General features: G+C 34.3%; 1 protein-coding gene across 2 annotated transcripts in view; it reads left to right on the top strand.

The window, feature by feature from the left end:
• The window catches only part of LOC149779608 (fatty acid-binding protein, adipocyte-like), a 30,934-nt gene extending 15,972 nt beyond the window's left edge, over positions 1 to 14,962 (top strand). The window contains exons 2-4 of one of the 2 annotated variants that reach the window (XM_089940385.1): positions 7,467 to 7,636; positions 8,123 to 8,263; positions 12,782 to 14,962. In XM_089940385.1, coding sequence (XP_089796511.1) covers positions 7,467 to 7,636; positions 8,123 to 8,263; positions 12,782 to 12,838 — 368 coding nt within the window. In that variant the 3' untranslated portion in view covers positions 12,839 to 14,962. The remainder of the gene's footprint in view (positions 1 to 7,466; positions 7,637 to 8,122; positions 8,264 to 12,781) is intronic. The other variant, XM_089940386.1, reaches the window with a different exon arrangement.
• Positions 14,963 to 15,383: the final 421 nt, after the last annotated feature.

The raw sequence follows: 15,383 nt of genomic DNA, 5'->3' as shown, positions 1-15,383 counted from the left end.
TCGGTGGTGGTAGATAAATTTGCCATATTGCCTGTTTGGATAACCACGCTTTAGCAGTAGAATGTTTAACCGCTGCTGCATCAGCGAGTTTACCAATTGCTGCTTTGCCTCTCCAATATCCTCTTGGTGAATAATAAATTAATTCCATTATATATTACCAGACCCAAACGCTAATTTACTTTTCATCGCAGATCTTATTAACCAATTAGCTAATGATTCTCTGATATTTTTATTTTTTATGGAATTTAACGCGTGAATTAATTTCACATCTGCAATATGCCTGTCTTGTAGATTTTTACTTTTATATGCTACATCATGAACATGACAAACTTTATCAATAGCATTTACTGGTTCCTCGCCTGGTTTTGGTTGATCTTGATTATCAAGTCTGATATCGAGTCGAGTACCAGGACCGCAATAATTATATCCTGGTATATGTTTTTCTCCTGGGTATTTAGCCCATGGAGTACCCGCAAACTTTGACATCAAATTAGCAATATCACCACCGCACTTATTAGGTAAAAACGAAAATTTCTTTCTACCGCACACAGAACATTTTCCACCATACGCTATTTTTTATTTTTTGTTATAACTGTAGCTAAATCAGTAGTCGGAGTTTTAACTCTACAGCGTAAACAATATAAATTCATGTTATAATATATATGGATATAATTGATTTCTCAGCGACAAGAAAACGAGAACCTGTTAAGCATCATCCTGCGCTACCGAATTCCATCAGAATGATTATCATAGGACCATCTGGATCGGGTAAGACGCAGTTATTACTTAATCTGATAATGAGATGGTTGAAATGGGATAAATTATATTTAGTAGCACCATCCGTTGATGATCAACGATGTTATGAAGTATTAAAAGATTTTAACGAAAATGCAAGATTACTGGACGAAGATAATGATGTCATAGAGTTTATAACAGATATTGATGAAGCACCGTCCGTTGATGTTTTAGACGGATTTATTAATAATTTAGTTGTGTATGATGATGTGATGCTAGATAAACAATCAAATCCAGCCAGAATATTTTCTCGCGGCAGACATAAAAATACAGATGTGATCTATGTTACTCAGCGATATACACAAATACCAAAAGTGATCAGGGACAATTGTAATATTTTAGTTGTGTTTAATGGCGTAGACATCACACACACTTAAAAATATTCATCAAACTTGGTGCAGCGGTGACATGGATATAATTAAATTCAAAAATTTCTTCTCACGAGCGCAAGCTACTCCGCATGGATTTATAACAATAAATTTGCACGATCCTAGAACAAGATATGGTGTGGGTCTTGATAAAATATTTGGATAAATTAATAAATTTAATTAAACAGATATCATTAATATAATGAACAACGGTGCGTGGTCAATTCAAGGAACAACAGATAAATGCAACAAAAGATGCCGTGGAGAATATTGCAGGAGACATAATTATATTTTAAAGAAAAATCCTCATGCTGGTTCACGAAGATGTGTTGGATGTAACAACGGCGTTAGAGGATTATATCAGATTTGTAAAAATTGCGGTGGAGATCGATATCGAAGTTTAATGATATATTACAGAAAAAGAAAGAACATAAATCCAAAAATAGAAAAACCACCATCAGAACTTGAATATTACTTGAAGAACAAAACAAAAGATTCCCAGGATTCAGATGAAGATTCCCAGGATTATTGATCAGCAGATAGGGTCCTGTCTACAATTCTGTTTGGGACAAACAATAATCGTAGACGTGGTATTGACCTCTATGAAAGGTCACTATTTTTTTTTGTCTAAAAAACGTACGTGACGCGTAACGTGGTCTGTTCACCCTCTCTGCTGCTCAGGTTAATGAACACTTCTAGACATTGTACATCTAATTAAAGATTAAATCTTACGAGGAACTGGGTAAACTTTAAATATGCCATGTAATATAACATAAGTAGATCACAACTAATTATTTAATGGATTTATTACATATTGGGCATACATCTTGATTACATCAATGAATTATGAATTTAATGATCAAAGTTTTTTATTGTTGATAAGTGCATACTATTTGCATTTTTATTTTCGTTTGTTTCTTTTTTGCTGTTTCTTTTTTCTTTTCTTTACTTTTATACCATACAACCGACGGGCACTGTGTTTCTTATTTACTGTGGTAATGCGACGTTCCCTTTAGAGCGGGTGACCGTGTCCGACAGGTCTAAAGCGTTCGACTTTACGGATCACTGCCTTACCACTTCTGTCTGCGCGTGTACGAGTCTTTGGCTTACCGAGGTTTCCCCGGGTTCTTCCTCCACCAGTTACTGGCCGCCATGTCCATCGCGTGCTGATAAATGGCGTTAAACCCACAACAGCGGTTCTTTCGAATGCCTGCTGTTAATCGGGAGATTACCTCCTAATATCCAGCAGTTTGGCGGCCCCGTTGATTGGTTGTTGTTGTTTGTTGTAGGGTTTAACACCATTTTTCAGCACAAGATAGGCTATACATGGCGGCCATTATTAATGGTGGAGGAAGAACCCGGAAAAACCCCGGAAAGAACCACCGACCCACGAGAAGCTACTGGCAAGCTTTCTCACATAACCACATTAGCCGAATCCGAGACTCGAACCCACGCAGACAGAGGTGAGATGGCAGTGATCCGTAACGGTGAGCGCTTTAGACTACTCGGCCACTCGCCCCCCCCCCCCCATTGATTGGAAGTGAAAAACCTTCACAATGATAAAATGTACCACATTTTGATTACTGATGCAGAAGGAAAATTTTTAAAATAAAGTATGGATAGTGATACGACTCTGTGGCCTTAAACTATATATCAGAAAAGAGTGAAAACCAACAAGTTTTGTAAAATTCAACAAATAATTCATTTCTCTAGAATACAAAAGGGGAAATTTCAAAAGAACGTACAATATTGTGAATCAAGTCACAAATAGTCCTAAAAGTTCCATCAGGTGACCAAAAGTATAGAGTATTCTGAATGAATTCCAGTGGTGTTCTAATGAACTTCAATATTGAACTTGGCCGATGTGCCAATAGCCTGGAATGTAGTGATGTGTTTACAGTCTTGATGTATCACAGTGATATAATCCAAAATGTCCTTGAATAAATTCGAAATAATACCAAAATATTGATTTAGTCCGAAGTACTGAACATTTTGTAATTCTACTGGATAATTTAAGTAAATAAATCCCCTCAAATTTTAACTGAAACGCAACCACAATTGACACTTCTAAAGACTTAGTCCACCTCGGATGTTAACTTCATATCAAATTCATAAACAGATTCGTTCTAGAACATTCTAAGTTGTCAAGAAGACCAGGCATTTCCAGGTGAAAAACTGATGTCCTAAACTCAATTACTGAACAAGATCAATTACACATTATATATATATATATATATATATATATATATATATATATATATATATATATATATATATATATATATATATATATATATATATATATATATAAATAACATATTCATGCAGAAAAGTCAGCACAAAATAGAAGTTAACTATACATAACACTAATTAAACTCTTTTTTCTATGTTTTCTATTTAGTGACGTACATGCCTACCGTGTACAAATGAAACCTTTTTTTTTCCGTCAGATATTACTGACGTAATAAACATCCTTGATGAATAAATTTGTAATGAAAATCTCTGTGTGCACATTGATTGACACAAGTTTTTCATTGGAAAGACGAGTTAATGAAGTCACTTCGAGGAAACCATGGCAAAAAGAAGTACACACTTGCATAGATCTAGGTTACATATATAAGTCTACATACATTTATACATCGAGCGATACATACATACATACGTACGTACATACATATGACAAATGACTAGACAGTTTTAGAATCAGTCTCAAACTTCGCAGCAAAAGGTCATCGTTAAAATGACACTTGATTTAGACCAGTCGGAACACGCTTGGTACTTTCTGCCAGTGATTGGAAAAACATATCATATATTAATATTGGGTTGCTGCCATGTGATGTAGGCCGACATGTTGCATGCCTACAAAATAACGTCACGTGTACGTAACACATCACCACCATGCTATTCATTATATGGACTTGAATGAGATTACATATACTTGGCCAGTATATAGCCATATCTTTGTTGTTGTTTTTATTTTTATTTTGTTCTTTTTGATGAAGCATGAACTTACTAAAATGTTCTTATACAGAACTTGCACAGATAAATCCGTAAAGAAACCATAATGCTTTTGACGGAAGTGGTGCTGTTGCTTTTTGTTAACACGCATGACTGGAGAGCTGTTTGACTTTATGGTTATAGTTTGCTTTGCATACTTTACAGTTTGGTTTGTGACTTTTCTCCTCCATTCACTGTCGATTTTCTCCTTTGAACACTATATGACTCAATGTATTTTGAAAAGTGAATTTTGTGGAAAAGACACGAGCTGTTCTAACTGGATTTAAAGTGTGTGTCAACATGGTCATGGATGCGCCTTTACTGCTCAGATATAAAAATTAATTGTTGTTCTAAAATTCAATATTGAACTAATTTTACCAGTGTCTGTTCATTCCTGATTGCTGAGTGATCTGCATCGTACTTTTCATCACAAAACTTCCAGACGAAAATTTATTGACAACTATGGACTTTTGTATGGACCGCCATGATTACACACATTACATTCGGTTCGATTCAGAGCTCTCTAATTTAGAGATCTCTCCAAAGAAATTATCCAGCCCTACCGTAGTTGAACTGGAGAAATCTCTGTATCAATTATAAACCTCTCTAACTCGGTTATAGGACGCAGTATCATTTTCTGATTTGTAGACCGCCGTAATCAGTGCCGGATTGAGATGGCGGCGAAGGGGCATGAATCTCACACCCGTCATGCCACCCAACCCCCACTTTGCCGAAAATAAAATTGAATGTTTGAACAAATCATATATATATCTAAGCGATCTAACACTTAGCCTAATATGGATATAATAATTATATACATATAGGGGACAGTTTCAGGTCAGCTTTCAAAGCGTATTTGTACATTTGCTTATGTAAGTACCCCCCTCCCCCCCAGCTGAAGTTGCCGGGTCCCCAAAACTTTAATTTACCATGGATGTCCTAGAATCTGAGACCTCTCTAATTCAGCCATAGAGCTTTCACATGAGAAAGGAATTCGACAATCTTCATTGTTTTCGGCGGAAGAAAATATCCTTCCCCATCATCAGAAAATACGTCGGGTATTGACGATCTAATTTTTGGCGTGGTTTTATAATGACGGTAGACATTACCAGTCTTCAAAATGGGGTTCCTACAGACGTTCAGCTGATTAGGATAAGATATAAATTTAATTTTTAGTTAAAATATTGACTTTTACTTACATAAATATATTATATACTCTCACCCGTCTCCAAATACCCAGAAAAAAAATGCCCAGAAGCAAATGCAGTACATGGACGGACTAAAATCCTGACATTTTCCGGACGTTACATTTCTGTGATCCTCAGGAATGAAACGCTGACCAAAAACATGTCTCGATTAATCAGAATTATAATTTACTAGAGGTATTATTTTGATCGTTTTGTTAGTATTAACAGTCTGTGGACGATTGATTGATAAAAAATCGGGAATTATTGCTTTTTGCAAGTATTGCGCAAAATATGGTTCAGAGTTCGCCGGGGTTAGTAGCAGACCGAACGAGTATCACAAAGTGACAGAGCAGTTAATAAAATATTGAAAATTGAAAATATAAATTTATACAGCAATGCAGTTAAAAAAATTAAATTTCAACAATAAGCACACAGCGTTTGAATGAAATAATCTCTCTCTCTCTCTCTCTCTCTCTCTCTCTCTCTCTATATATATATATATATATATATATATATATATATATATATATATATATATATATATATATATATATATATATATTAAAACTGGAATAAATCCGTGATCGAACCTAACACATGTCTGAGACTAACATACCTATCCGTTCGTCTCATTGAATGCGCAGAACAAATTTAGGTTGGTAGTCAGTTCAGGAGATGTGCTCTGATGCTCAATTGATCATGTTGGTCAAAATTGTACAGACAAATGTGGATATTCCTCTACCACCTTATGCAGGACAACCGACCCGAGCGACCAGACACATTCACCATCTTTCTTTCATTCGCTCAGATTCAGGTAACGGCCAGTAATTGGAAGTATACCTTTTCTGCCCTGTCCATTTCTACTGTGGTACAGATTCACACAGAATAACATTGTCTTGCCGCTCTGAACTGGCATCCTTCAATGGAACATTTTTCCGATTTCCGATGATGATAAGAGCTATTGCTTGATGTCTCTGTTATGAAAACAGCCGTATTTGATGTGTCGAAACATTTATGTATCACATGTTGATTGTATCAATTGAATCCAGATACTATCATTTCTCCTTCTGCACCACTCGGAGGGTTTTATTGGAATATTATAGTACAGGCTTAGATACCTAGTTATTTTTAATGCACACATAGGTTTTTCTTTTTCTGCTGATCCACAAGATGGATGGTTCATAATTGGGGACATTATTCGAAAATTGGTCTAAAAGAGGCACATTGTATTAAAGGAATTCAGTTCCTGCCATATCAGCTTGAAGATTGTATTCAAACTTTGTACACAAGATATTTGTTTAGTGGGGATGTGCAATTAAGCTTTTACTCTTTTTTTTTCCCCGGCCCATTTGGAAAAACTTGCAATATTGTTTTAAAAAAGTGTGTGTGTGTGTGTGTTTTGGGGAATTAGCCTGTCAAAAATCATGGGAGAAAATATGTTGAAACCTCATGTGCTTGTTGCAGATGCACATTATATCCCCCAACACCCAACCCCATATATGTTTCAGTTTTCCTGGTCGATACATCATTTATCTGCCAGCTCCAAAATTTACTGTCATCATGCCAGAAAAAGAACAATCACAGAGAATAAAGGAATGTCATAAGATGCTGCAGACATGTAGCATGGTGTCCCACCCAGTCTCATTATCCTGATACCAGGCCAACCAGTCCTAACACTAACCTCTAACCTCCTAATGCTGAGCATTTATCGAGGCAGCTGTTAGTACCATTTTTATAAGTCTTTGGTATGACTTGCCCAGGATTGTGGTCAATCAGCTATTAAAATACTTGCCAGTGAATGTTTACGAGTTTGTTTGTAGGCTGATTGATATCCACACTTGCAGAGGCTGCAATTCATTTTGCCTGGGGATGCAACACTTTCACTTAAAGAATGGTAATTCATCACTTTTCCCTATCTGTAAATATATGTACATGGTCCAGTTGGCTTATTGCAGTAAAGATTTCATTTTGCTTTCATCAAAATGGCTGAAGTACATTTGGACATTGAGATCTTCTACACCTAGATGTAGAGCAGGTACAGTGATCTTATCATGTTGGTGCATTCAGATCATATTTGATTCACACTTTTTTTGACACGATGGTTTATGGTTGATTTTAGGAGTTGGTTTTGTCTTGTGGAAATTTGCTGCGGTTGCCAAATCAACAATGACTATAGCAGTGGAAGGCGAAAAGGTCCGAATAGTTACAAAGGGTCCCAAGGACTCTGAGGTTTTCTTCACTCTTGATGAAGAGTTCAACAGCAAGGATCCTCAGGATAATCCTGTCAAAGTAGGACGTTTTTAAGATTTCAGTATTCAGTATGCATGTAGTAGCAAATATTGACAGTACAAGAAATTCTCTCAAAAGGACATACTCTATCACAGAATATCAGTACCAAAATCCTCTAAGTTAAATTGAGCATAATTGAATTGACTTTCAATTTTTTAAACCAAACACAAATATATTATTACAACTGGAATATTCCAGAATCTCGTAGCAGGTAAATCTTGTAGCAATACTAATGATCATATAGGTAGTAAAGCCAAGAAAATCCAGAATATTTATAATTTCGACTTTATTCTGAATTTTAAAAAAATGAATTTCAGCAATTTAGTATTTGATTCAATACACAAGCTTATTTAGGAGTCCAAATTGAGTCCAGATTGCCATTGTAACAAGAGCATGAAGGACAAATTTTGAGGACATCATAAATGCATACTTGATTTTTGTACATAACTTCTAATTACTAATGTCCTTGTGGTTTGAATCTTCCAGGCCATTGCCAAATGGGAAAACGGAGGTTTGATCACAGATGCTAGACCAGTCGACCCAAGTAGGGGAAAACGACAACTGGTGGAACGCAGGATTGTCAACGGTGATCTAGAAATGGTATGTCCAGATCACTGTCATAGGAAGGTGTGTGCATAAAAAGTTTGGTTGCCACTTGAGTGTACTTGATGTACAGTAGGTTGCAACATGAAATAAAAAATCTGATACTTACATGAGCTGAATATGAATGCAAGAATACATGTCTTGGAAACTTTAAAAAGAAAAGGAAATCAGTTCATATTGAAATAGGAATACACAATATATATTTTTGGATAGTATTTGAAAAATATTGGTTCATTAATTTATTTTATTATATGCTCATTTTTTTCTCCATTACTTTTCATTGTCAGAATCGTTAAATATATTACAATACTGAACTTGCACGCAACTTCATATTGCACTCATAAAGGAACTACTTTCTATTGTAAACAAACAATGGATGCAGATGCTAGCACTTTTGATTTGTAAACAAATCATGTACACTCACGTAGTAGGCGCTTTCCATTTTGGTTGATTAAATTTGTTTTAAATTTAGTAAATCAGATATTTCGTGGACTGATACATATCAGCTGCTTTGGCACATTCTGCGTTAACTTTTTTGATACAATGTTTCAGATTTAGGCTAGCTATACAGTAGATGCCAGACAGGGTCCTTACAAATAACATGCAAATGACAAGGAATAAACTTGTCTTCTTTAGCTGGTAATAAGAATGGCAAAAAATATACTTAGAGTTTTACATCCTGAATTTCCTCAAAATGCACTTTCTTGGTTCTGCAAATCCAAATTACATGAGCCATGTCATAAGTTCTCAATCTTGATTACATATTTCAAATTTGTACTGTAATTTCGAATATAAGTGCAATTACATCCTCCTTACTGCACTCAAAATGAAATAAGCATTAAATTCTGTAGTGTCTTTTTGATAGTTGCAACAGAAATCGTAGAATCAACAAAATACCAAAATCTATTCATTCCAGATCAAATGGCAAAGTTGTTGCAATGCACATTCATTCACAACATGACTCCAAATTTCAATTTTAACTAGACGTGCCATTTTCTTTAGAAACTTATGTCTAGCGCACGACTAAGTTCAAATTTATCTAGGCGGAGTTATGTGCTCAGTAATAATGTTGTTGTGTAATGATGAATCTGTGCTTGTGTATTTAGTTTGGAATATGACATACATTCAGTTACTTTGTTTCTTGTAGTGCATTTAAAAAAAATATAATTAAGCATTAGGTAAAAAGGTTACTGCATTTTTATGGGAAAATATGAACTCGTTTTGTCGGATGGATATACTGCATTCCCAAGGTCATGCAGTATTCCATCCGAAAAACTCATTCATATTTTCCCATACAAATGCAGTAACTTATAATTCCCATAATACTTTTCATACATTTAGTAAGTAATATTTGTTAAATTGCATGTCTTGTTTCTTTGGGAAATCAGCAAAACACTTTATCAAGTTCACAACATTTTTTTAATTATCAGTGTGTACATGTCATATACTTTCTAGTTTAATTCCTAGCAATTTAGCTACCAACATTTTGATGTATACACCACCTATCGAAGTGCAGATGCCTTTTGTTTTGTCTATGTTGTGGTAAATATTCCATTGGTTTTTATGAATATTATAATATTTCAAACCTCTATGAATCTAATGGCTGAATAAAAACTCTATTTTATTTGTAGTACCCAAGTGACTTAGTATGACACTTATACTTTTCCTTTATCTGATACACAGTATGCTATATAAAGTTTGAATCTCTATAGCACTTACAAATTGATGTTAGTATTGGTTTTACACCATACAGAAAAGAATTTTGGCCTTTTTCTCATCAGATAAAACCAGTTGATGCCAAAAGATCAGTAGAACTGGGTATCACCAGCCATTTTGTATCGTGATACATATCATAATGATTGCTTTTGATGCAGTACATATCATAATAGTATTGCATAGATAAATAAACTGAAAAAACTGAAAAATGTAACAGTTGGCTTATGTTTGTAAAAGAAACATCTCTTGTTTCATTGTATAATCCATTGCAGAATATGCTAAATTCCAAACACAAGTGGCTGTTGCTGTGCTGGCCAAAAAGACTTTCCAAGAATTTGAGACACATCAATTTCTTCTTTTTAACTGCTGAGTGTTGATGACCTCTCTGATATTTTGAGCAATAACAACAGTTTCAAAGTAGCTGCTGCAGTGGTTATATTGGATGTAAGATTGGAACCATTTTCGTTTAGGACAAACTAGGCATCGTTAGATGTCTTTTTGGTGAAAACCCCATGTGAATATGACCATCAGTTCAATAGGAGTAGTGATAACTAAAGTTTCAATATGGCTGCTGTGGTAGCCATAGTGGGTGACATATTAGTTCCATTTTCATTTAAAATCAAGTAAACATCATGTGAAGTCTTGGTGAAAACCTCATGTCAATAGGACCATTCTCCTGGGAGAAATTGTAAGAACTATATATTCAAAATTGGCACCATGGTGGCCTTAGTGGTGGTCATATTGGCAACATTTTAATTTTCAATCAGCTAGATCTACAAGTCTTCTGGTGAAAACCCCATCTCACTATGACTTTCTGTTGAATAGGAATAGCAGTAACAAAATTTTTATGATAGTTGTCATGGTGACCTTACTGGATGCCAGATCAACACCATTTTCATTTAGATGCAATTAAATATCACAAGAAGACTTTTGAAGAAAACCTAATCTGCTAAGTCAACCCCGAAAATCTGTGTTGATACTGATATATGAGTCTGATGTCACCTGTTTATTAAAATATGCAATATTGCTGTATGCACATCTTTTCAGAACACACCTTTATTGACACTTACCGGTATTTAGTAACAGCCATATCTAGCATGAAATTCAAAATGGCCACAGGACAGAGGGTTATGTTATTCCATGTGGATTTACAACTCACCAAACGCACGATTTGATCTGGAAATAGTATTTATGTACACATCACCAAAAGAACCCTTCAGCTGATGGTAGCTTAACAGTTATGAAAAATACTAAGTGTACACAATATACACTGATGTGTGCAGGTAAAAACATCTGCACAGTTTTGCAGATTTTAGTGAATGGCGATATAGCCCCTAAACCATGTCAGTATCATTGTAGGTGTGGGGCTGATGTATCAACCTAGGGGAAAACTTATATCAATATAACTATCCATTTAGGAGGAGTAGCACTAACAAGATTGTGAAGATGGCTGCTGTGATGGCCATATTGGAACTCAGATCAGCATCAGCATCTTGTTTATTCCAGACCAACTAGACATCATAATAAGTCTTCAAGATGGCTGACATGGTGGTCAAATTGGATGGAAGATCAGTACCAGTTTCGTTTAGGAGCAACTAGACATCATAATAAATCTTTCAAATTTTCTTTCAAGCCAGGATATTTGTTACTTTTACCTCAAGGAAGATAATATACTTTTTTATCAATCAATATAATTGGTATAATAGGTTATTTTTATCAATAAATCAGAGCATGATTATTTTTTTTCAACCTCATGAGTGCGGTAATTTGAAAAAGAATTGCAGACCCCACCCCCATACAATTAAATGGTCATTTTTGAGAATAAAGTTAGTGGACAGAAAGGAAAGTAGGTGAGCTTGGCAGTTCGGGGCCATAACTCTCTTGAAAGGTGAGGTAGATCCTGAAAATCAAACTTGACAATATCTTTAACTAAACTCAGCTGAAGTCTCCTTATTATTAAAGTGCCTTGTTAAGTTGACTGAAATCTAATAATGTGTAATGGTGTTTTTGTACCAAAATAAATGTTGGTTGGTCTGACAATTGGGAGCTGTTTTTCTGATGAATTATGGCATATAAAGCTCACAAAGAGGGCAAAGAACTCAGCATCAAGCTACCTACAAACACGGATTAATAACTAGTAATAGTGATAACAATAATAATAATAATTAATATAAATATTATAGAGAAATGACAGTGAATTGAAACCGTGCTAAATAAGATATAAAGTGCTAGTAATCAAGCTCAATCAAGGTTTCATCAGCATTAAGCTGTCTGCCATATTTGGTTGTAATCCAATCATACATAAATGAGTTTAGTGCAAAAATAAAAGTGGGTGGGTCCAACAGTCAAGGGTTATAACTCTGGTAAATGAGACTTAAACAGTGTCTCATCAGGATGCAGCTGTTTGCAAAATTTGGTCGAAATTCAATAATAATTAACACTCCTTATCTTCTCTCGTGATCAATAGAATCACACTGAGCAATTCTGTTTTAGCTTTAAATGGCATCCTTTATCAGCCAAAATGTAATCAAAGTGTTTGAAAACAATTAGAGCTTCTTTGTCAAGAAAACCTAGTGATATAGCGAGCACTTTAATGTTTTTAGTGCATGGTCACATGCAGCAAAATTTGAGGTAAAAAATAAAGCCATGTAGCTAGCAAAGACATTGAAATACTTTCTATTTTTTGTGGCTGGTTTTCTTGTCTGATTTCTCTGAACACCTAAGTCAGTTAATGTCTGTTAAAATAACATGGTTGTAAGGACAAGATTTACTGACTTCATATGTTTAAAAATATTTTCTACATTTTATATCATTTTTCTCTTACAGAAAATTACAGTCAACAACGTGATATGCAAAAGGATATTCAAGAAGAACTCAAGTTAGGGGACCTGTCATGAAATATAATACAGATTTAAAGATTAGCAAAGGCCTGTCAACAATGCCATATTTAATTTATTTCTTGTAAACAAATCTGGCCTGTTGATTGCAAGAAACATGCATTTTCACGGCAATAATTGGTGAAATTCTATTTTTTACACTGATTTTAATAAAAATATGTCTCAAAGTAATTAAAGCTAACAAGTTGTTTCTTGAATGCATGTAAATACGAGGGTTAAGCTAGGCTTCAAATTTAGAGAGAAGTGACTTCTCCTTTTGGATAGAATAGGGAGAAGTGAGAGCTGAACAAGGGGACAATTAATATATAAGTGTGTGTGCATTCATTGTCTTATTTGAATTGTGTCCTCTATTTCTCAGTATACATATTTGCATTCAGCATTGGTTTTAAGTAATACTTTATTTTCAAGTAAAAAATTCTGGGTTATTTGTTTATTTTAACCACATTTTGAAAATGTATATAAACGATCATATTCATATCCAGTGTACTTGTACTTGAAAGATTTCCCATCATGACATGTGACGATTTGATGTGTGTGCCTACAAAATTTGTACCCGCAGCAACAAAAATGAATACTTTGTGACCTAGGACTAATAAATAGATTCTGCCTTACATTTCAGACATAGAAATTAATCCTTGATAAAGAAATTTGTCCAGATGCCATTTGTGTCTCTCTGAAGTTATATCCCCTTGCTTCCTTGACAACAACATTAAACACGCTCTGATGCATTGCTGAAATTGACTTGCATTGTTTTCTGATAAAGTCAACTAGTTTACAGTATGGCAAAAATGTAATTTATTGTGACAGATTAGGTCAACCAAATCCTACCAGTTTCTTAAGTTACGTATATTTATATGATCAGACTATGAAAGAGGTGAATTTACAAAAAAAGGGGTGGGGAGAGGGTGTTTTGATGTAGAGTGAGTTTGGTATATAATAAAAACTAAATTTTCTTTTCCTACATTAATACCAGATATATTTCATATTTTGGTACCAAAAACTATATTTTTTAATTCGTGGCTTTGCCACTTGTTAAATGTAGATTTTGGTACCACATGATGAAATAATATTCAGTATTAAGAAAACATCCTCTGTTTTTTGGCCACATATCTTTAAAAGAACAGTGTAGAGACTATATATTGTAATTAATTTAACTGATAGGAGTAACTAGATTACATTATTTTAATTGCAAGTTAGTACAAACGCTTCTTCAGCTACCACTTGAACAAGAGCTTTTTCTTTTTTTTTTGCTTTCGAAAAGTTCATTATCAGATAGCAGTTGACAAGCTTTTTATAACAGGTTTGAAACATGTACATGAGAGCAAATGTAAAAGTGTCTTTGTACCATACTGTTAATCCTAATTTCATTGCTACCAATAAAACATTACCAAAGCTATTCATAAACACCACACGGAAGCATTGAAGTTGATATATGAATGAACTAGACCCTTTTTTCCAACTGAATCAACACATCCAGTAATAAATATGGTGCCATGCATGACATGTGATTGCATCTGTTTTTAGAAAGAGGGATTTCCTTAATGCAACCAATAACTTTAAAGTTTCTTTACAACAATCAGTTGATAGGATTGCAAATTTATGGTTTTATTATTTGTCGAAGTACTTGTAGTAATGTCATGCATTGGTTAGATAGTATTGCTTCAATGTTTTTTTCATATTTTCACAAAAATGAGCAATATCAGAAAACATCCTTGACCTTTCAGAGCTTCTCCAATTCCACAGCATAGAATTGTTCAATATATTTCTGACCTACACAATTATATTTTTAGTTTCCATCAGAAACGAAATAAATATGGATTTTGTATGCATATACATTTCCTTTTCTGTTTATTTGTAGGTGTATTCCATGCTGAACATTTGATAATCTGTATCCTATACCATGCTTCTATTATCATGTATCCTTCTGTTATCATGTATCCTTCTATTATCATGTATCCTTCTTAAGTACAACCACAAACAATGGTAGTCAATAAATATTATCATGTATCCTTCTTAAATACAGTCAAAACAATGGTAGTCAATAAATATTATCATGTATCCTTCTTAAGTACAATCACAAACAATGGTAGTCAATAAATATTACTCATGATTGTCTCTTGTTGTTTATCAAAATATTTTACAGGCTTCTGTTAATTGCTGATCCAGCATATACTTGTGTGAATAAATCATTTTCCTTCCACATTAATCATCATTTGTCAATTGCTAGATATAAATATTTCTGTGGATCAGTTTCTTTATCTTTTTTTGCAGAGTATCAAGACTCTTTTATAATCGTTCTTGGTGATTTTAGTATTACAGTTTGTTATGGTCTTACTAGCAGCTCTATCAATCATTCTTTTGTGGTATAATCATAATGAAATGGAAGTCCATTTCTGTACTGGCCTAATACGTAATTAGCCATTAACTGAGAAATTTCTGTATAATACTGGAAACAAATTCTCTCCAAATCATTATTTTGGTTTCCACTATCCCTTTGAATGCTTTCACCAGAATAACCATGGAAAAGAGCA

This window comes from Sinohyriopsis cumingii, chromosome 17 (assembly GCF_028554795.1).
Source record: "Sinohyriopsis cumingii isolate HCF-2022 chromosome 17, ASM2855479v2, whole genome shotgun sequence".
NCBI classification, from domain to species: domain Eukaryota; kingdom Metazoa; phylum Mollusca; class Bivalvia; order Unionida; family Unionidae; genus Sinohyriopsis; species Sinohyriopsis cumingii.
This window is presented reverse-complemented; position numbering and strand designations above follow the sequence as displayed.